We start from the raw sequence: 21,661 nt of genomic DNA, 5'->3' as shown, positions 1-21,661 counted from the left end.
CATTACTGCCCGCCATATGCAAGGCCAGCCACAATTAAACATTCGTTACCAGGGTAACATGATTGCCTGGCTTTTTTGTGTGTTCACTTCCTTAGCATACTGTAGCATAGTCATAGCAGTGTGCACCTTTCCAATAAGTGGTCACGGGGTGTCACCATATTACCTGCTGGACTGCTTTGTGCATTTGGTGCTAGCACAGTGGAAGCAGAGCCGGTTTGCAGCAGTCCAGAGAGGAGGAGCGAACAATATGGTGGCACCGAGTAACTTATTGGAAAGGTGTATATAGATTGCTTGTTCCTGCAAGATGCGAGTTAAACTGCTCTCATACGAACAGTTTCGATCCTCATTGAACTGGATCTACATTCAACTCATTGTAGATCGAGGTTGTCACACGGCAACTGTCAAGTGCAGTTGAGCTCGAGCCTGCTTGACTCAAGGTTGCTTCCTCAATCGCTCTCGAGATTTCAAGCACACTCAAAAGCGGTCATTGACACACTCGTCATCAACGAGCTCTAAAACTTGAAAACGAATAAATGCAGTAGAACTGCACATAATAACACATAAATGTATTAAAAGGCATGATAGAACATTCGTAGAACGGCTAATTTTATAATATTGACACCGTAGTCTACTGCCAGTGGAAGCTAAGGTGGCGTTCTCTTCGACTGCGTCAGCGTGGAAACTGTAGAGCGGAAGAGAAACTGCACTGTAGCACTTGACCGCTGGGAAGATGGGTTAGATGACCTGAGGCGCCAAAAGCGGAATGCTGCTGTGTACACTGAAATCGTGCAATCATTACCCCAATCTTAAATTTCCTTTTGAGACTCATTGCGACTGATAGCAGACGACGGACCACATAGGAAATTTCTCAATGCTGACTGAAAACGCCCGTGTAGCACCGGATGCTTCAGTCCTTCTTGAAAGCCTGAATGCAGATTGAGTTCAATGAGGATCGGAAGTGTTTGTGTGACAGAGGAATTAGTGTAGCGCAGCTAAAGCTTTGTGTTAGCTGGTGTGCACAAGTTGGGTGGCCGAGCTGTGTTAAATGGTATTACAATGCATATTTAGAAAACAAAACAGGGCACCCCAACCGTTTATTCAACTTCTCAGATTATTTGGCATTACACACATTGTCTTGAAAGCAGTCCACAATATGGCCAGCACAACTTATGTCCTTGCTTATTTCAGATTGTTCATTTAAGAGAGCTAACATATTCAAGGGCTACTGACCAGGCTGACATTTTAACCAAGCCCGATAAGGCGTTGGACATGGTGTCTGCGAAATACTGCAGCGATGCACACACTGGAAAGCAACAAAATGCAAACCAAAGCTCTCATGGTCCTTTTAAAACAGCCAAACCTCCTCATCCTTCGCGCTGGCCATCGAACTTTGTCGATGAGGTACCAACAGATACTGCATCCATTGGTTTCTCTCTGACTGATGGGCGAGGGGTGTCACTTGGTCTGCTGATGTCACGCACTTTTTTGTCTTGCATTTCGTTTTCACTCATGCATACTCTCACACAAGAAAGAAGGCTTTTAGTTTCTTGCCCTTGTCTATGCATGCTTCAGCGTGTTCTGTGCACTGTGCTATTCATACACCAACGGCTGGACTCAATTGTGGCAGCGGCGCGCACTTTCATACAACCTGCGCATTCGCCGCAGATATAATGGCAGCTCTTCTAGGCAAGCAGTGCTCTCTTCCCCGTGAAGTTCGTGCAGGATTTACCCAACCCTGGCAACTCGCTTCTGTGGCGGCGCCCGGTGTGCACCTGCGTTCGCGCCTTCAAGCGTTCAAGTGTTCAGTTTACGGAGTGAGCGAAATACTTAGAGAAATTATGTAGTCTCAATTTTGTGTGCGCGAAAGCGGTGCAGTGTAGGCTCAGACAACAGTATTATTTAGCACATTTTGATCGTAGTAATACTTACTTTGTCTTATTTCTTACAGTGTGCAACATGTGCTAATTACCATCTGAATACAACAGTGATTTGGGTTATCAGTCTGCAGTAAGGCAAGTAGCAGCATACTATTGTAAGGTCAGTCCCATTATGCTGCACAAAAGCTGATTTTTTTTCTTCCTGCTGTAACTTTGTTTCCTTCATGATATGAGGGGAACTGTCAAAAATGCATTGACATGGCTACAGAAGCACAGAATTTAGCACATGAACATTTTTGGGCTCTCGGGCCTGTTCTGCCAGGCCTGTTAAAATTAGTGGCCGAGCAAGGAGGAGTACCTGTTTTGCGTACATGCATTGTTTCAAATGATATGCCAGTGTGACGGCATCTTTTCGCTTTTGGGCACATTTCTGTCTGCTTCTGCACATGTACCAAAAGTTCGAGCGCCTTCACGTGTCTGCAAGTCAGGCTGGTCGTTGACCTGTTTTAAGTTGTTAGTGCAAATTAAAAAAAAAAAGTAACCTGCTCTTATTGCACTTTTTGTGCACTTTGAACAGCACATTCACTGTAACTGCTTTTCCTGTTCTGAGGCGTGCGCAACATCACCTCGAAATAACAGGAGACATTCATCACCATCCTCATATAAGGATAGTAGGAAAGCCTTCCGACCCTTGTCTTTGCCTGCCACCTATGTTGCTAAGCTCTGCGGCTAGTTTGTAACGAAGCTAACTTCATGACAATAGTTGAGCTTCTCGGCCGCAGTGTGCTTTTGGTATTTCCTTCGGTCCGGACCCATACGTATGCTTTCTGCCACGCATTTGAACTTTATTTCCTCTGAACGACGTGCCCACGCCTGCAAGTTTGAAAAACTTGCGGTGTTTCCTTTCATCAATTTCCGAGTGATGGAGAACTCTGTTCCAATAATTTAGCTATATTTTATGCGAGTTTTTCCCTGGTTTTGGCTCTTCGGCAAGATGCTGATATACAGCCAGAGCCTGTAAGGATGGCTCACGGCCGGCACACCTATCATCTATAACTCTCAGTACAGCGGCAAAAATCACTGCAGGTCGCTCTGAACGCTCAAGTTCATGACATCTCGTTGGCAAGAATCACAACAGGGTGAAAGTGCAGGCTTGCAGCGGCAGGCTTGGCCAGCCTCCGCTTTTTTTTTTTTTTTCCAGCTTGTTGCACACCAAATGACGGCATCACTGAGTAGACGTGTCAATGCCACACAGTGCCACGATTTCGCAGCTGTAGCAGACAGGAAGCACCCTCCATGCATAGGTCGTAAAGAGCGCACCGTCGCCACTCGAATCCAGCCATGGTACACCATGCATAACCATGAATACAGAAAACACAGAACATCCATACATGCACGGGCTTGGTTTCCTAAGAAAGGCCAGACGCCTCGCACCTATGCTTCGGCCACCCATTGAGCTCAGCCTCTCCCACTCCTCCTCCTTATTGGCATTGTAGCTGGATGAGCCGAAGGTCACTGGTGGTGCTTGGGTAGCAGAAAGCAAGAAAAAAAAAAAAGCTGCTGCGGTAGCTTTTTGATATAAGGCAAAAAGCAAGGCACCCGTGTTTGTGCAATGTCAGTGCACCTTAAAGAAGGAACTCCAGGTGGTCGGAATTGTTGGGGACCTTCACTATGGCGTCTTTCATACCTGAGTCGTTTTTGGACGTTAAACCCCACAAACCAACCAGCAAGAAAAAAATAATAATGCCTGTAAAAGTCGGGGCCATAATGACTGCATTTGATGCGTTCTCGTAGCTGTTTTTACCCAGCACAGGGCAGCCAGCGTTTTCATTTTGTTGACCAAACCAACATGGCGGGCATAGTTTCTCAAAGCACTAAGAGATGGTGCTCCACATTTTGCGTATTTAGGGAGCCTACATGTACCAGCCCTACGCGTATTCTCTTGTGGAGGCTAGTCAACCAGGGAGAAGGGAGAGACTCTTTGGTGATGGAAGGGAAGGAGAGAAACATACCGGTTTTGATGGTTGTAGCTCTGTTATTAACGAGTCTGCTGCAAAAGTGTTTTTGGCCATCGCGCATTCTGAAGGCGCTGCCTCATAGACAGCAGGTTTGAACACATTTTCGAATCTAGGGTGGTTCATAAAGAAGTTCAGTTTATGGAATCGCACCTGAAAACGAAAGGAATGATTGAAGCAGGAGAAATGATAGCACCTTAAAATAGAAACAGAAGGTGGATGGGTTTTAAGATGCTTTGCAGCTGTTTTCCACTTGCCCAAAGGCAGTGCAGAGTTTTGGCTGGTGTGCAATGAGCAGTTGGGCGCATGGTTTCGCTGATGGCATGGCAGCTGCGTGCTGGTTGGTGACATTTTATACACAAGGTCTTGTAGACTTTGTGTCTAGTTGGAAAAAAAGAGGATTGTAGCAAATGAGCATTTATGCTGAAATAATTTTGTGAGTATCTTCAAAGAGCAGCCTTTTTTAAAAAATAGCTGCTTTCCATGAAAACATGGCATTAGATTTTTACTTTTCTAGATGGGGTTTTAAATTTTGTTTTGATGGTTTCTTGCAATCTTTTGCTTGTTCTTCACGACAAATGTATTTACTTCATAGCTTGCAATAAAATGCTTCCATTGCAAATAAGCATTCCTTGTGTGTCGTGCTCTTTGGTCTCATTATTTTGAACTGTAGTAGCCATGACAATCGGAAAACATTTGGGAGAACAGCATTGCATCATGTCTACATTATATTCCTGTAGAAAAAGAGAACGGGCATTACAGTTGATGTCGATGAGACTGAAATCAACATTTGTTTCAGCTAAACTGTTTCCTCGATTTCGAATCTGGTTTGGGCTATTGCATGTCTAAGGCCCCAGCCAAATATTGCCCACTGCCTCAATAACAGCACATGCTCAAGGACCTAAAGAAACTACAAGATGAAAGTTTATTTTTCAAACCTTTGTGATGAGAGCAACTTTACAACAGATAGAGGTATTGGCATGGCACACAGGGATCGGGAATGCCAAAACCTAATGCGGTCTATGAAAGACGGCAAGCATGGGAAAGAGCTAATTAATTTTGACTGCTTGGTGTCCTTTTTATATGCACTGACATTGTATAGCCCACAGGTGTCTTTACATCTTGCCTCTGCCAAAATGTAGCCATGTATTTAATCTTAAAACCTTAGGATTAGCAGTTGAATGCATAGCCACAAAGTCACTGCTGCACATAGGTAGGAAGGTTTCGGACGTAGGAAGGGAGTAATGTTTTTAAGCCAGGTAGTCACTCTGAATCTGAACCATGAGAAACATTTCCCCAAGAGCAAGAAGAGGTGAATGTAAATTTGGAAGGTGCTGTACATATAATGTAATAAAAGGCAGCTTGCTATCATGTGATCATTTGAAACGCTGAAAAGTGGACATTAAAGCATTAGTTTCAAATACCTAAGCAAAGGACAGTGCAGCAGGTTATAGAAAGTAAAATAATTTGGAAAACCTTCACAAACACAGATGTGGATTAAAGTACAGTTTCAAGGCAATCATAACAAGGAAGTAGTAATCGGCTATTATTGAAATGAGCAGGCCCTATTTGCCCTGGGCAGGTGGCGTCCTTGGTCCAAAAAGGTGAGGGCATAAGCAGGTCCTCATCTGATGGTTTGTGTGGGTGGTACTTCTATGCTGCCGCAACACCATACCATATGACACAGAGTGCTGGGCATCTTGCAGTAGAGTACTTGCAGTTGAGATTGCAGCACATGGTGCACATCTTTGAGTATGAAGATGCAGAAAACTGAAAAGAAGCATTAGAGTGGGACATGTAATCCAGGAAATAGGGCTTTTCAGCTAATCGATTAGGTTTCGAGGGAGTGAAACAAGCAAGGGATACCAGACACTGGGATGAAGAGATAATGTCGGCAAATGAGCCAAGGTTGGCGGCTGCAGCTAACGCATGAAGCAGCGATGATTGCAGACCATTAATTCCCTTCAGCATACCTAATGCAGGCAGTGATGATAAAACAAAACTCTGTTGCCAATTTATGAAATAACTATAGATATGTAACTGCACTGTGGGAAGCCACTTAGCCACTTGAGTTTTCTTCCAAGTTTTTTGTCATGAATGGACAGAGTGAAAATGCGCAAAGGAAATAAATGCCAGACTAGGAATAAGTGTAGTCCTTCATTGAATGGCTCTAGTGTCGCATTGCTGAACTGTGGTTTAAAAGTTACTTGTGGCGAGATAAATGAGTCATACAGCCTCTGGGAGGCTTGTAGAGAGAGCTGAACTGAGAAGAGAGAACTCGAGAGAACAGCAGAGACTTGTGCGAGCACCGTACAACCAGCCGGTTCAAATGGCGCGCCGTTGCAACGGTTGAGTGACAGCGCTGCAGGTGGCGAAAACGTCCAATACCAACAAAAATTAATTCAGTAAAAGGAAACCTTTAGATAATTAAAATTCGCACTTGTAGTTTATGGGTCACCACCTCCTTTGTTTAACTGAAACTGTATAGTTTCATTTGCAACAATTTCAGATACGATGGTGCGTGCGCCATTATCATCATCATCGCCCCCTCCGCTAAATTATTTGAGTTGCGGCGCGTTACATGAAACGTTTTAAAAAAAATGTTTGACGCGTTATTGACTCTGGTTATTCTCCTTCCAGTGCTTTACGGAGCCTGTGTTGCGCTTTATCTATTTGTTGCTAATGCTAACGAACCATAAAATGGCTGTGTTCTGTGTTTATACAGCACAGGCGACGCACTTCGCACGGTGAGCATCACTTTGGTGAGTCGAATAGAAAGCCAGCTGATTGCTCTTTGGAAGGAAATGAGTTAATATATTGATTTGTGGAACATTAACGTACTCGAGTGCCATGTTGGTAAGCATGGTGCCTGCGCTAGAACCGCGATTCTTCCGCGAATCGCTGTGTGAAATTAGCTGGGAGCGATTTGTTTCGGGACGTTTAACTGTGAACATTGCAGCAAGGTTACTTTCTTGCTGCACTTGAGGTTGTCTGAGAGAAGTTCTGCTTGCCTGCGCAGAACTAAATAAAGCGCTCCGTTGAAAGTGTTTAGGCATAATGGCTACAGAGACATCGAAGGCTTACGTTTGTGTCAGAAGTACTTTGAATTAATTTTTAGTGTCAATGTGAGGCATGTAGCTTTCCCCTAGCAGTCGTAAGATCACCGAGGCCAACGTCAGTTTTGCACATGCTGCATTTATGCGCCTGTTATTGCTTTTATGTATGATGACTGTGGTAATAGTTTGCAGACTGGCGTCTCTCATAGCCTGAGTCGCTTTGGGACGTTAAACCCCACAAACCAAATCAAACCAGTTTGCAGACTAGCTGAATATAGGACTGTGTTTCAAGTGTGTTGACCGCTTCTTAATAATGTGTAATGTTGATTTACTAGAAATTAAGCTTCGCTTTTTTTTTTTGGCAAATGATAAGGGCCTGACACGCTGTCCGTCAGTCCCGAGACGAGTGGTACGCTGTACAGCAAAGTAAATGTACTGCATTACCGAACGGGGTCACGTACTCGTTAGCTATGATTTTTATTTTTATAACTGTAGTGCACAACGTAGATGTAATGTGCGATCGCTTGGTTCTTTCCTAGTGTATTCTTGTAAAACAAATAAACTGGTCAGAACAGCATAGAGATGTGGCTTTAGGGAATGCATCGAAACAGGCTTGCCAAATGGCTTGCCTCTGTTCTCATTCTTGCTCAGATCCAAAGGCAGTACATTTCATTTATCAACTTAATTTTTTTGTAAGTTCAGTGTTTGACTTTACAGTAGTTGTCTGCATGTTAGGTAATCTGCCCAAGTATAGATGACTTGCAGCACTGTCACATTGTTGGTGGACCAGAGCCATGAACGAACCCTGTTTGCCTGCCTAGCCTGCTACTAGCTACCTGCCCCATGGAAGATACCTATACCTGATTTACTATCATGGAGTATGTGCGACAGCCACCTGATAGATCGCAGCTGCAGCCATGTTTTTATGTTCTACACCTGTGCACTGCAGTGTAACGCTCTATCACGCATTTTAAAAAGGACAGTATTTAATGGCTACATTTTCATCTACAATAATCTGTCACGGTTCCATCCACCAAGGCTGCACAACATTCATAGGTGCCCTAGTGAGGCTCAGAGGAGTTTTGAAAATTCTTGTGCAGTATTGTTGAATTATTACTTACAAAATATTGTCCAGTGAACCAGTTTTAACTGTGAATGTACTTATTTTTTCTAAATTACTACCCATGCAATGTTATTACGGCATTGTGAATGCACAAGATTGTTAGTCTGCTAGAGTTTCCAGTTTGTACAACCCATAGCCATTTAAACAAGAATTGCAATGGTGGCGCTGAATGGCAGCACTTATCTGCGAGATGGCTGATGCATTGTGAGGGCACCAGACATTCCCCTCATCATCTGCGGCGACTGTCATCGATACTACGAAATCGCAGTGGTTGCCAGTGTTCAGGTGCGAACTGCTCGGGGTCGCAGTCGTCAACAATTTCAAGCCACTACAAAAAGTGTTAATTGCATTGATTACGTCTTTGCATGACAGCCGATGTAACCAGCATGAACTATGTCTTACTTCAGGTACCATATGCTGTTACTTGCTGTACTGTACGACAGCACAGAGCACATGTGTGATTAGTGGGGTAAATAAAATAAATAAATACTGTCTCCACTGGGAATCAAACCTTCATCCCTTGTATTCCTCACATACTGTACTTCGTTTATGGCAATAGAACATGAGTCAGCACAGATGCATTCTTGCAGTGGAATTATCTAGGCATAGCACTGCTAATTTTTGTTCTAATGTGGCACCTTTTATGGAGTTCACCGATTTTTTATTTTTTGCATCGTTAATATAATAAACACATAAAAACCCTGCAGCACTATGAAAATTTGCCCGTAGCATTCAACTCGTGGTACAGTATGTGCAGTAAAGCTACCTTTGTCTTTGTGTGCAAAATGAAATTTTTTACGAAAGATTTACATTTTGCATGTTGATTTGATCAGAATATATTGGTTTTGAACAAGATTGGAAGAGGCTTTTCAATACCCGAGCTGTTTCATGTGCATGGTTGTTAACTACCATGCTGAACTTTGTAGTCAAGTACAATATGTACATAGTGCCTATATGCATAGAGGCAGGTAGAGTGATTGTTTAGGTGTACTGTAATTATCAGGCTGTGCTAGTATCGTTACAGCTATGATATAAAAATTCGCATCAGGTTTGTAGAACTTGTATTGTGAACAGTGGTTATATGGTGTCTGTGTATTTTATTTTAGTATAGCAGTGATATTGGTGCAAGTTCTGTCAAGTTTTGTTTTGTTTTGATTTTAACTTTGCTTATTGCCACTTGTGGACAGCCTTATCACACAGCGCTATTCAGGTTCTACTAGTGTCGAAGATCATTGATTTCACTTTTTTTAATAGACACTGAGGGTTCACTGACACATACGCTACCAAATTTTTTTGTTTCAACTGCTTCAATTGTTTTCCTTCCCAGTGGTGTTGTACATTTTCACAAAAATTTGCTTTCAAAGTGAAGTTGTCGACTTTCTTCCAAGTTGTGTGATATGCTGTGAAAAATGGCATGCGTGTCATGAAACTTGTTCCAGATTTTTTTGATCGCATTCTGCATGTACGAGTTTTTTCAACCTTCTATGAATGGTTTGTCTCAAAAATATTAAGTATTCAGGCTAACGTAGGATTAGGTTGCATTCTGGGTTCTGTTGTGCCGGGTAGCAGCTCAGCAGTCAGATTCTTTTACTGGACTTGCCTGAGAGTACAAGTTGTGTGAAGCCTGCACACAGACCCATATCATGCCATTTGACGCAATTTTTACGCTTGACCGCCATCAGTTCAGAAAAGGACTGTATTGGGCTACTATGACAAACATTACCCCAGCTTGTTTTAGACGGAAAAAAAAAAAGTTTGTGCCATGGTCGCCATCTTGCATGTTCTCATACACTTAAATTTCAAATTTGTAAAATTTGCTGTTCTCATCGTAGTTGTTCCAACAATATCCCAAGTTTTCCAGAAGTAAAGGAACCCAAGAAAATTGTTTTGGAGATTAGAGAATATAAGCCATGCCAGAATAAAATTCTTAAATTTAGAAAATTTGCTTTTTGCAGCATTTACAGCTGTAAAATACAGAGTAAGGTGGTTCTAGTGAACGTATGACCTGTATTAAGAAAAAAGTACCACTCCGTGGCATTTATTTTGGGAAGTTAAATCACAGCACTCAGTTCCTTGCTCGCATACAGCCGCCCAAATCTTCAACTAGACTGCTCAACGGCCACTTTCAACAGTGATGCTGTTTAAGCAGGAGGTTGTTTCATCTATTGTGCGCAGCTTAATGTGTTCGCAGTAATGTCACTATGACCGGATGTGACATCATCATGACGTCACATCCAGTCATGTCTAATAACCAGAACTGAGGTCACCACAAGACATGTCCGGTCATGACCGATGACTTCACCGTGCGATTTCACGCATATATGAAACTAACCTTGCCAGGCATCCAATCTCCCCAGTACTGTTCACAGCTTGCTTAGAGGAAGTATTCAGAGACTTGGAATGGGAGCAGTGAGGGATAAGGGTAGATGGAGAATACCTCAGTAATCTGCGATTTGCTGATGACATTGCCTTGCTAAGCAACTCGGGGGATGAACTGCAAATAATGATTGATGACCTAGACAGGAAAAGTAGAAAGGTAGGCTTAAAAATCAATATGCAGAAGACTAAGGTAATGTTCAACAGCCTCAGAAAGGAACAGCAGTTTACATTAGGTAGCGAAGTACTGGAAGTAGTAGGCGAATATGTCTACTTAGGACAGGTAGCACCCGCAGATCCGGACCATGAAAAGGAAATAAGAACAGGATTGGGATGGAGCGCATTTGGCAAGCACTCGCAGATTATGACTAGCAGCTTACCGGTATCGCTCAAGAGGAAAGTATACAACAGTTGCATCTTACCATTACTTGCCTATGGGGCTGAAACGTGGAGGCTAACCAAGAGAGTTCTACTTAAGTTGAGGACAACCCAGAGGGCTATGGAACGAAAAATGGTAGAGGTAACATTAAGAGACAGGAAGCGTGCACAGTGGGTCAGAGAAATAACTCAAGTTACCGACATTCTAGTGGAAATTAAGAAGAAGAAATGGACATGGGCCGGACATGTAGTGCGAAGAGAGGATAACCGATGGTCACTGAGGGTAACAAACTGGATTCCAAGGGAAGGAAAGCGTAGCAGGGGGCGGCAGAAAGTTAGATGGGCGGATTAAGAAGTTCGCAGGGGTGAAGCGGATGCAACTAGCACAGAACCGGGTTAAGTGGAGAAATATGAGAGAGGCCTTCGCCCTGCAATGGGTATAGTCAGGCTGATGATGATGAATCCCACAGACTTTCGGTAGAAGCAATGTTAAGTAACCCAAGGGCCGCCTTATACGTCAGCCTAATCATAGCGTCCACCTTGTTTTCCTCAGTCACATCCATATTCATACAAGGCGTCGCATAAACTGTTCTACTGATCACGAATGCCTGTACCAAATGACTTGACTCCTTTTCCTGCAATCCTCTCTTTAGATTGGAGATTCTTTCAGTGAGCCTCATGGCAGCGTTTACCGTATTCTTTAGCTTTCCTAAGGCCTCCTTATTTTTCCTGTTAGTCTGCAAATACATGTCCTGTTGTAGCGTATCCTCCTCCTCCAATTGTCTGTCTCTACCCCTGGTGACACAGAGCAACATTGCACCAAGTGGTGACACACAAGCGATCTGTATCTGAAGAATGGTGGCACCTTAGATAGAGAAATGTTCGTGTCAGGCCGCACAACAAAAAACACTGAAATTGTGTGATTCAGCAACTTCAGCTACAGATTTTTTTTTATCGCACTAGCAGCAAAGAAGCCAGAAGAGTCTGTCAGAAGAAGCTCTGATTTCAGCTTTTAGCGATTCAGGTACTACAACCACCTGTAATGCCAACTAGTGGCCAAAGGTGCACATAGTTTCCGTACCCACTTGCTTTTGAGTATGTACACATGATCGCTGCATGTTCTCAGTTTTATCTCTGTTTAGGAGGGTTTCCACAATCGTTAGCAACAATCTGCTGACACTGGCACACAAGCGTGTAGTTTTCATGTAGATAGGAACCTAGTGTATACTTGAGTGAAGGTTCTCCAGCTTATGATACAAAGTATTTGTAAAAATAAAAATAAATATGATTGTACAGGGATTTTGGGGAAACCAACAGGTTGCTTGTTTTGACGGATGTTTGGAAGAAATGACTAAGTGAAATGCTTAAGTTCATAGGCCTCTTGTTTGTCCAACACGGGCATTGTGAAACTTCACTGGCTGAAGCTGCACTGGAATGAGGACATCTACAGTGGTTTGCCTCCACCAGGAACAATGCTGTGAATCTGCTTCATAGCAGTGCTGGTGCTTCTCAAAGTGGCAGTCCTGTACAATGTAGACCAGCTGCCACAAGTAATGCACCGGTACATCAATCAAGTGCGAAGCCCTCACAGCCACATTAGGCAGTATTTGCATGTAGCTTCCCGAGAAGAGTTCAATAAAAAGAGATATTTAACCTTCGTGGCACACCAGCTCAAATTTTGTCACCCTCTGCAAAATGTGCCAACCATAAACCACAAAAAGTTGACAAATGCACGAAATGAGTTGTGCTATGAGCAAAAGAAGACCGGGCTTAAAAATAATGTTTCTAGCAATTTGGCAAAGTTACGAGAATGGCAAGCCTTCACAATGAACCACACAACACATTGGTTCCTGGTATTTGGCCTCACTGCATTTTATTGGTGTAGTCGGGAGAATAGCAATTTCCAACTCTCAACAACCACCCCATCTTGATACATCAAGGCAACTGCTGCAGACATACAACAGATCCGAAGGCATGTCGCCTAGCACACATTACAATAGATGCTGTCAAGAGAGTGCAAGAAGTGGCCGATTCCATGCCAAGTTACTTAAGACAATGCCATGTTTCGGACACCATCACATACAGAGAACTTTTGCTCAGATAACCACAGCTGTGTTACCCCCGCAAGGGTCAAGTGTTGTTGTATATGACAAACTCTTTAGTCCATGCCAGGCCTGTTCACACATCAATCTGTTGCTTTAATTCTAAAGGCTGAAAACTAGAGAGGCAAAAAATTGCAGTCACACATTTGTGCTTCTCCACCTTCCGCCACTGCAAATCATGCGTCCAAAATCACTCTGAATGCTTTCCAAATAATAACATATCAGCAAATGCAAGGGTGACAATACTCCACAACAAGATTAAATACATTGCAAGCAAGATATTTTAAACTTAAATGGAGCACGCTCTAAACCAGTAGGAGTGAGAGTGTCCATTTGGTCACACCAGTTACAGCTCACTGCACTACTGAGGTAGCGGCGGAATCCAACTGGTGGAGGAAACTCGTACGTCGGCCCAGAGTATTTCTTGCCTCTGTAAATGTAAATAAATGAGAGTAATACAGCAATTACATTTAGTTTGCATAAATTCAGCAAACTCACTCACAGTAGAATATGATTTGAGTAAAGCAAGTGAGAGTGCCTGCCGCAGAAGGAAAAAGGCAGTAACGAGACTGGCAGTCAATGCTAGCACAAATACAAATATTTAGCACACTTGCAAAACACTGAAATAGCAAACAAAGAGACTAAGTTAAATCACGTGTGCAGTAAGTGCGGAATATGCTGCGGCTTGCATGGAATTGTAATCAAGAGTGCTTATAGCAGCAACTGCCAAGCTCTTTGACAGGATTACGAGGTACAGTCTTTGTCAAAAGTGTAGAGCCCAGGGGGTCTGCTTCTGGGCCAGTTCCTGCAGCTTGTTATGAATTTCCGGTATTCCAACTTTGTTGATGGCAAGAAGATGTTTTGTCCTACCCCCTTCAGTGGGAAAGGCCTCAACTAATTCTACATCAGTGCCACTATTCGGCTCAGAAGCGGACCCCCCGGGCTCTACACTTTTGACAAAGGCTGTACATGCAACGGTGCCTCACTCCCCTCAACAAAACGTACCACCTCAGGTTAATTATTGCTTTGTTTTCAAATAAGCTGTCAATGGCCTTGATAGCAGCTTGAAGCCAAGCACTGCCCACTATTTATGGAGGCATTGTTTCTGCTATCATTCCCAGTTTTCTCAAAGTGATGACGCTGTTGGAGCAAGCAAAAGATATATATTAGGGAACTCTGCGGTATCGACATGCATCTGAAGTGTTAAATCTATATAAATAAGCTCAGCGAGTTCTACCAATGCAGTTATTTTCGTAGTAAAAGGGCAGATACTCTCATGGGCAAGAACCTATGATAGCCGAAAAGTCACCCTCATTGCTGCATGCACCGATGTGAGTACTCGACAGTGGAACGTGTGAGCATACAAGCACAATAAATTCGTGCGGGTATACGCCCGTATCTTGTAGCAATTTTATGCTGAGCAGTAGGCTCGTTTCACTCCGGGGCTCATTTCGCACTGGGCCAGTTTACATTTATACTATCTCTCAGCTAGCCAGCAACTCCCCTTCTTTAGCACTTCGTCGACACTGTAAAGAAGCTGACCTCTTGCACTGCAGCACCACGTATGGGCCGCATAGATAAATACCTTACGACAGTTTTTTGACAGAAGCACGACCGTTTCTATGGGCCCAGCCACTCTATCTGCTGAAGTTGCGAGGAAGACAATAAAACCTCCTGATCATAAACCAGCGCGTTCACGCTGGCGCACCACACCAAAATGCCTGCTACTGCACAAACAAACTAGGCCACAAACGAAGAATTTCAAAAAAAGAAAAAAAAAGCAAATTACAAACTTCCGTGACTCTCGACTCACAAATAGTTTCACATCATCTGTAAGTCGCCGCGTACGTCCCAATACCCCAGTGCACCCCGAAGACAACAGCGACCGGCGACCGATCGGTGCACAGCAGCAGGTATGCAACTGTTGTTTCAAGCGCGAAGAAACGGGATCGACGCATTTATGCAGTCTCCACATGCCTTCGCCCGGAGACTGTCGCGTGATTACGCCGCGTCAGTAATTGTGACTACCGCATAGCTGCACTGCCGTGTAAAAACTCGTTAAAAAATCTGCAAGACTGTAGCAGAACGCCGACAAATGCTTTACCTAGAGCTCGCGGGCATGTACGAAACACCATCACTCGCGTACGACTCACCGTAGTCGGAGGCTGCAGACAGGCCAGCGACAGGACCGAAGGCTACGCTGTTGAATTTAGGGCAACAATCCACAAACCGAATCAGATTTTCACCGAATTTGCATCTATCGGGATGATGCCCCGCAAACTACAACAAGCCGACGCATGAAAAGCGACCTAGGGCTCGCAAGGTGCGAGCACCCGTTGCCCGAAAAGCGCGCCAGCTTTTGCTCTGGTGCGGTGGCTCGAGGCTTATTTGCAGAAAAAAGCAAATACTAAAAGTTGTTTGACGTCACATCCGTCGAGAGAATCAATGCATCCTCCTTTCCACTTTGGTTCTGGGCGCGCATGCGCAGTTCACGGAGCCGGCTCTCTGCAAGTTCAGGGGCCCGATCCTCGATATTCGCCTTCCCCTGGCGGCGCCATATTGTCTTTCTGATTGGCTCAGAAAAGAGTCACTTGCTTCAAACTTGTGGCGCGAAACCATCAGTTGAGGCAAGCACTTTTAGCGGGTACGTCAAAATGACGTAGCCGTGAAAATTGATTTCAACCGGAGCTATCCTTGTTGCCTGGATGACAAATACGAATGATTTTGGAGTGGAAGCAAAGTTACTGATGGTGGTTTGGAGAACACTTACGCTCGATTAACCAATGTGATGAAAATAATGGCATACTGGGAAGGAGCGGATGCTCAAATTTGATTGGCTGAAGCTATGTCACGTGAAACACGTGATACGCAAGCATATTTAGATTACGTCAAATTGACGCGTCATGACGTAACTGACGTGCCGCCATTACCGAAATTGCTGACGTTTGGCCGCCATAATTTCGCCGAGTGGCGAGGTGCCCGAATTATGCTAATGAGACTATGGCGACAGGCAAGCTGATTTATGCAGCCGTTAGCCTACCGTAGTTTCTTAGCTTGTTATTAAAAGTAAAAGGATAACTTTATATACACCTTGTATGGCTTTTTAAACGGAATAGAAAGGCAAATTACGAGCGCGTATGAAATAAAGGACGTTTGAGACAATCTCTAATTGGGGCAGAAGCGTGCGGCCGCGTTACGGCGCTAACTGCTTTCTTATTTCAAACCCTTTCTTCCCATGGTAAGAAATTATTGGTCTGCGCGGTTATAATAACCCAGCAATGGCGGCGGCCATGGAGGGCGGTACGCTTACGAGTGGTCTTCGTGCCGTTCGTCGTCTGCAAGTAGTGATCGAGGATTTGCTGCAGCACAGCAATGCTGTCAAATTGTCTTGAAAGATAGCTCGTCAGTACAGTCAGATCTGAGGAGTGTAGTGTGGCGGCTTTGCAAGCTCCGAGGCGAGAATTGCCCTGCGCTCGGAGTGTTGAACTGTTGAGCTACTGGTGTTTCGGGTGGAATCGGCAGTGGTGAACGCCTCTGATGTAGGATGGCACGAAATGTATTCGTTCGACCGAGCAACGAGCTCCTGGAATGTGTCGGGCTTCTCGATGGGTGTCGACCAGCAAGGCAACGCAGTCAATCTGCTGGAAATGCTGCAGCACGTCGAGCATCACAGAGGTAAGTGCAATAGGAAAACCTGCAAAGGTGACTGTTCATACAGCGTCATTCGCATTCAAGTTGTACACAGGCGGGAAATGACTGAAGAATAAAGGAATACTTACAGGACGCATGCGGCGAATCCGATATTTTTAATCAGCACTTTGCGTTGCTTTTAGCTGCCTATTTCTACGACGCATTATAATTTTCTTCAACTTCTCTACACTGCACGAACTTAAAAAAAAAAAAAAAAAAAAACTGAGTGTGCTTGTAGTTGTCAAGATTTCTTGGTTAATGGTTTCGACGACCGAGAAAGGAAAAACAAGTGAAATCGCCTGATATAAGTCGTTCCTTTAATTGCAAAAAAAAAAAAAAAAAAAAAAGAAAGAAAAAGTTAGCCGTCACAATACAATTTCCGCCACCAAGCCGTCTTTACCTGTTACGGAAAGGGTTCACTTAGGTTTAGGTTTTGCACTGACCATTTCTTGCATTCATAGATTACACTTTACCGCAGCATAGCTTGCAGCTTTGATGATTTTGAATGTTCCTGTGCCATGCGTGTTTGATATTTTATTTGCATATAATTTAGGCACTAAACATTTGCAGGTGATCGTGTGGACCATGTGCAGCCGTTGCAGCACTTCCCATCCGAGTCATCGTGTGGGCGAGAAGTCCTGGGGCCATATTCAACATCATTAACCTCTCTGCTAGGCTTGTATAATCTGGGAGGCCACGCCTTGTCCCTGGACGGCCACATCAGATGTGAAGTGCTATGCAGATGGACAGCTCTTGTTGAAGATCGTTACAGCTTGTAGTGTGTGCAGATCACATGACATTGACGCCACCTGCAAATGGTAATCGCAGCAGGAACATCGACAAGTACAAGGAAGAGGACATGCAACATTTATATTAACTTGGACAGGAACAACTTGATCACCTGCACTTGAGATTTTCACTCGCTGTCATGATTTTGATATATGCCACAAGTGATCAATGTGCACATTCTTACTGCTTCATGTTCGATAGCATACTGCTGAAAAGCCGTCCAAGTCTTAATTTTTTCTGTGGGTTTGGGATATAACCATCTCTTTGGTGTACATTTTGTTGATAGCATGTGCAAGAACCAAGTTCAGCTTTGGGGTGGCGCAGTGGTTACGGCGCTCGACTATTGTTCCCAAAGACGCGGGATCGAATCCCGGCCTCGGCGGCCGCTTTTCGATGGAGGCGAAAAGCAAGGCGCCCGTGTGCTGTGCGATATTAGTGTACGTTAAAGAACCCCAGGTGGTTGAAATTTCCGGAGCCCTTCACTACGGCGTCTCTCATAGCCTGAGTCACTTTGGGACGTTAAACCCCACAAACCAAACCAAACCTTTCTTTGGTGCTATAATTTTTTGTCTACCATCTGTAGACATACTGAGTGTATTCTACAAGTGCTGTGGCTCTCGCTGAGAGCTGTCATTCTTTGTTGTATACTTTGCTTTTTTGTGTTCTGCTTAAACTCAGTGTGCATTTTATTAAGTGCTTCATGTCAATGAAACGCAGGAAGGTACAAAAACGTTCTCCTTCTACCTCCAGAAGTGCCATTCTGAGTAGGACGTGCGTGCACATATAGTTCACAATTCACTTTGGTGTTTGTGGCAAGTAAGCAGTCTGCGACATACTACTTCAGTGAGAATATTTGACATGCATGTACCCTGGTGGATGTGTCTGCAGTCGTTTACCATAGTAGAGTCCATTTCGTTACACCTATCTTGTGTGCTACTAGGGTGAAATGTGAGGTGCCCACTGTGTTTTTCCACAAACTGCAGAGTGAAGCGAGCTGTGCTTCTTTGTATTTGGTTGGCTTTATGCTTGTTTTCTATTGCTTCCTTCATATGCTGAATGTAGATGAACAGCAATCAACTAGTTGTCCCAAGGATAATTTGTGCATCTATTTGGTGGTCATTGTCTTTCATTGTTGTATGCACGAAAAATGAGGGCCCCGCCAACTTGTCAACCCATTTCGGCAATTTTAGATTCCACTTTTGCAAAATTTGCCATTTTCACTTTGCACTGCAATTACCGATGCTTTATTCATGTTAATCAAGATCCCAGATAACCTGTTTAACCTCTGCATCATTTGTGTGGCTCGGCTATCAATGAACATTTTTGTATTCATTTTTTTTTTTTACAAAGGCAACTATTGACTTCTCTGTTTTGTAACTAGGTGATATTGATGTGCATGTGCACCCACTGGCAAAAGTTCTTGAAGGTGGCTTCGCAAGGGAAAGAATGCATTCGTTTGTGTTCGAGATAAATTGCTTGACATTTCATGTTACACTATATAACCCATAGTCACAATAATGATGCACAAGCGCAGGAATGAAATAAAAACTTTTTGATAAGAATGGCCTTCATAAATTTTTGACTGCAGCTCTACAAAATGCTTTGCTCCTTTTGTACATTGCTACATATCTTGTTCCATAAAATATCTCCCTCCATGATACCGTTGTGTGTAGACCTTCCATACCCCTATTATGAGGCTGCTATCTGGGCCAGTTGCTTCTTGACACATTCTTGCTGCTGCCACATGCCCTCCGGCACTCACATATGTTAAAAGAGGGTTGGTAAAGCTCACATATTCATGCTCTAAGCCACTGAAGCATGGCTTCATCACTCGAGATGTTTATCGAATGATTGCAGCTGTGTATAACTGCTTCATTATTTTTTTTCTGTTAGTTGCTTTTGTAGCCTTATCTTCATTGTTCTTTGTGAGCTTTAAATTGAGAATTTTAAGGAAGGGGCATACATTTTATGCCAATCACTTTCATCTCATTTATGTGGAAGCACTTTCAAGGACACTTTTGTTTCGAATCCCGGCCTCGGCGGCAGCTTTTCGGTGGAGGCGAAAAGCAAGGCGTCCGTGTGCTGTGCGATGTCAGTGCACGTTAAAGAACCCCAGGTGGTCAAAATTTCCGGAGTCCTCCACTACGGCGTCTCTCATAGCCTGAGTTGCTTTGGGACGTTAAACCCCACAAACCAACCAAACCAACCAACTTTTGTTTCATCATCACTTTTTAACATTTTGTACCATTGTGCTAGTAGTGAGTTGTATAACTTTTTGCTCTCATAAGTGACAGCTGCACTAGTTTCACTTACACCTATCCTATTGTCACATTTGTTTTCTACGATATCTAGTATCCCTATGCTTTCCTATTGTATCAGCTTCAGCAATCCTCTCTGCATTTAACCCTCAGAATGTGTTCCATATTTTGCACGTCTGCTATGTGTACAGCCTAAATTGAACACCACAATATATTCTTAAGATTGCATTCAAAAGATAACTTCCTGAAGGTACAATCCTATTGAACACAGTAGACGTCATACTATCCATAAGTGAGCCATTCTTTTTCATGATGTATTGAAGAATTTGTGAATTAAGCGATTTCATTTTATCTTGACCACATTCATCTGTTGTTTCTGTGGTACAGCCTCTGCCATAGCTGCATCTATAACTTGGCTGTTGGCACCGTGGTCAAATGTCTTGCGAGCCAGCAGAGCCTAATGTAGCGTAGATGTTCAGCTATTGGCTTCTTGCTTTTTTTTTTGATGCAGCAACGTTAAAGCCTCTCTTCTGCACAAAACGCGACGTTGTGAGGGAAAAATCTTGGGCACATTTCAGACAGGTGACATGGCCGAGTACTCAATGTGACGTCTCTGGCTTCACCTTTGAGATGAATGTGTGAGGTGATAAACCTTGCAGGATCTTTGGGTAATAAGACAGGCAACCCTTAGGCCATGGAAACGCATCCGTACAGCTTGGTTACAGTGGGCTTTATAGGTATCTAGACAAGTGGTCTTCCACATAATTGGATAACTTACAGGTATACGCTACTGATATGTATCATAGAATAAATACTAGGTGTTAGCAGTAGCAAAGTCGATTCACACGAATGAGAGTCTGCAGACAGGAGCCATAAAAGCTGTTGTGTCATAGCGGTAAATGCTGAGCTTGCGTGTCCCCACAATTGTTTTTAGAGCATGAAGTTTTCAAGTGCTGTGCTGGTTTGCCTGATAGCCGTCACATTGAGTGACTTGCTGAAATAATGCTTAAGGCTTGTCTTCCTGAGACAAACATTTCTGCTTTTTGGTAGACTGCATAAAGGGAGCATTCTAGGTGTGGCAGGCATTTATGCACAGGTAAAATCATTCTTACACACACTATAACTACCTTTGCCCTGTCCATAACAGAATCAGGGAATACTTGCTCTGTCGCAGGTGCCGACTACCATTTAAATGACGAGTTCCATATTTATTTATTTATTTATTTATTTGCAAGTACTGTTAGCCCTTCCAGGCTGTTACAGGGTGGGCAATGTACATTCAAGCAGCACAACAAATTTCCAACTCTTTCTCAAAAGTTTCTAAAGCACAAGTTTTTTCAAATACGCTTCGGTCAAGGTTGTTCCATTCAATGATTGTTTTAGGCAGAAACGAAAATTTAAATACATCAACTCTTGGCACATACGACATCACTTTGATACTGGTAATACTGGTAATACTGGTAATACTGCGGAACGCATAGCATCCCTTGACTGTAGTTGCAGCCTAGTGGTTTGAGCATTTGGGGACCAATCCTCAGTGGTGTTGGGTACTCTTTGGTAAAACAGTGGGTGCTTGCTTTGCTGGTGCTGGGGTTATCTTGGGCCAAACACTTGGAGAATGGGTTTTTGACCCTATCTTGTGTTCCCTTGCTTTGTATAACTAATTTCTCTTCTTTGGTCTCCAAGGCCGTGCCACCTTTCAGATATGGCGATGAGCTGTACAAGTACAATACTGTAATTACTTGAATGTGTGACAGCCTTTCATTTTTTAGGCTGTGTATTGTAGAGTGTGGAGTGCTGTAAATAAATTTTGTATTGTTTTGTATATTGTCATTTTCAGTTTTCTTATAAGCAAGGCTTGATGTCAGGTGCATGTAGAAAAAATGCCAAAAAGTACCGAAAGCAAATAATACACCAATTGTTAGTCAACGACGAGCTGTTTAAAGCTACAGGGAATGTGTTGCGTGAGTAGCAGGTCTCTTAAAGTGTGCATGTTT

General features: G+C 43.5%; 1 protein-coding gene and 2 long non-coding RNA genes across 4 annotated transcripts in view; 1 reads left to right on the top strand and 2 right to left on the bottom strand.

Annotated features, from left to right (window-relative positions):
• Positions 1-21,661, bottom strand: part of LOC146194200 (uncharacterized) — a 290,048-nt gene that overhangs the window by 163,672 nt on the left and 104,715 nt on the right. The gene's annotated exons all lie outside the window — the stretch shown is intronic.
• LOC146194206 (uncharacterized) lies at positions 12,673-15,344 on the bottom strand. The gene is made up of 2 exons (XR_014705816.1): positions 15,081-15,344; positions 12,673-13,357 (listed from the first exon to the last, which is right to left on the bottom strand). It is a non-coding gene; the product is annotated as an uncharacterized LOC146194206 (long non-coding RNA).
• Positions 15,550-20,951, top strand: LOC146194205 (uncharacterized). Its single transcript, XM_084597287.1, has 2 exons — positions 15,550-16,602; positions 17,188-20,951. Exons 1-2 carry the CDS (start codon positions 16,482-16,484, stop codon positions 17,394-17,396), a joined length of 330 nt encoding a protein of 109 aa, XP_084453413.1. The 5' UTR covers positions 15,550-16,481; the 3' UTR covers positions 17,397-20,951.

Source organism: Amblyomma maculatum, chromosome 3, assembly GCF_055883805.1.
Source record: "Amblyomma maculatum isolate TAMU_Amacu chromosome 3, ASM5588380v1, whole genome shotgun sequence".
In the NCBI taxonomy this organism is placed as follows: Eukaryota; Metazoa; Arthropoda; class Arachnida; order Ixodida; family Ixodidae; genus Amblyomma; species Amblyomma maculatum.
This window is presented reverse-complemented; position numbering and strand designations above follow the sequence as displayed.

Coding starts and splice junctions, on each gene's coding strand:
- LOC146194205 (XM_084597287.1), top strand. CDS start 16,482: ATGTATTCGTTCGACCGAGCAACGAGCTCCTGGAATGTGTCGGGCTTC. Junction 16,603..17,187: donor GCACGTCGAGCATCACAGAG/GTAAGTGCAATA, acceptor AAACATTTGCAG/GTGATCGTGTGGACCATGTG.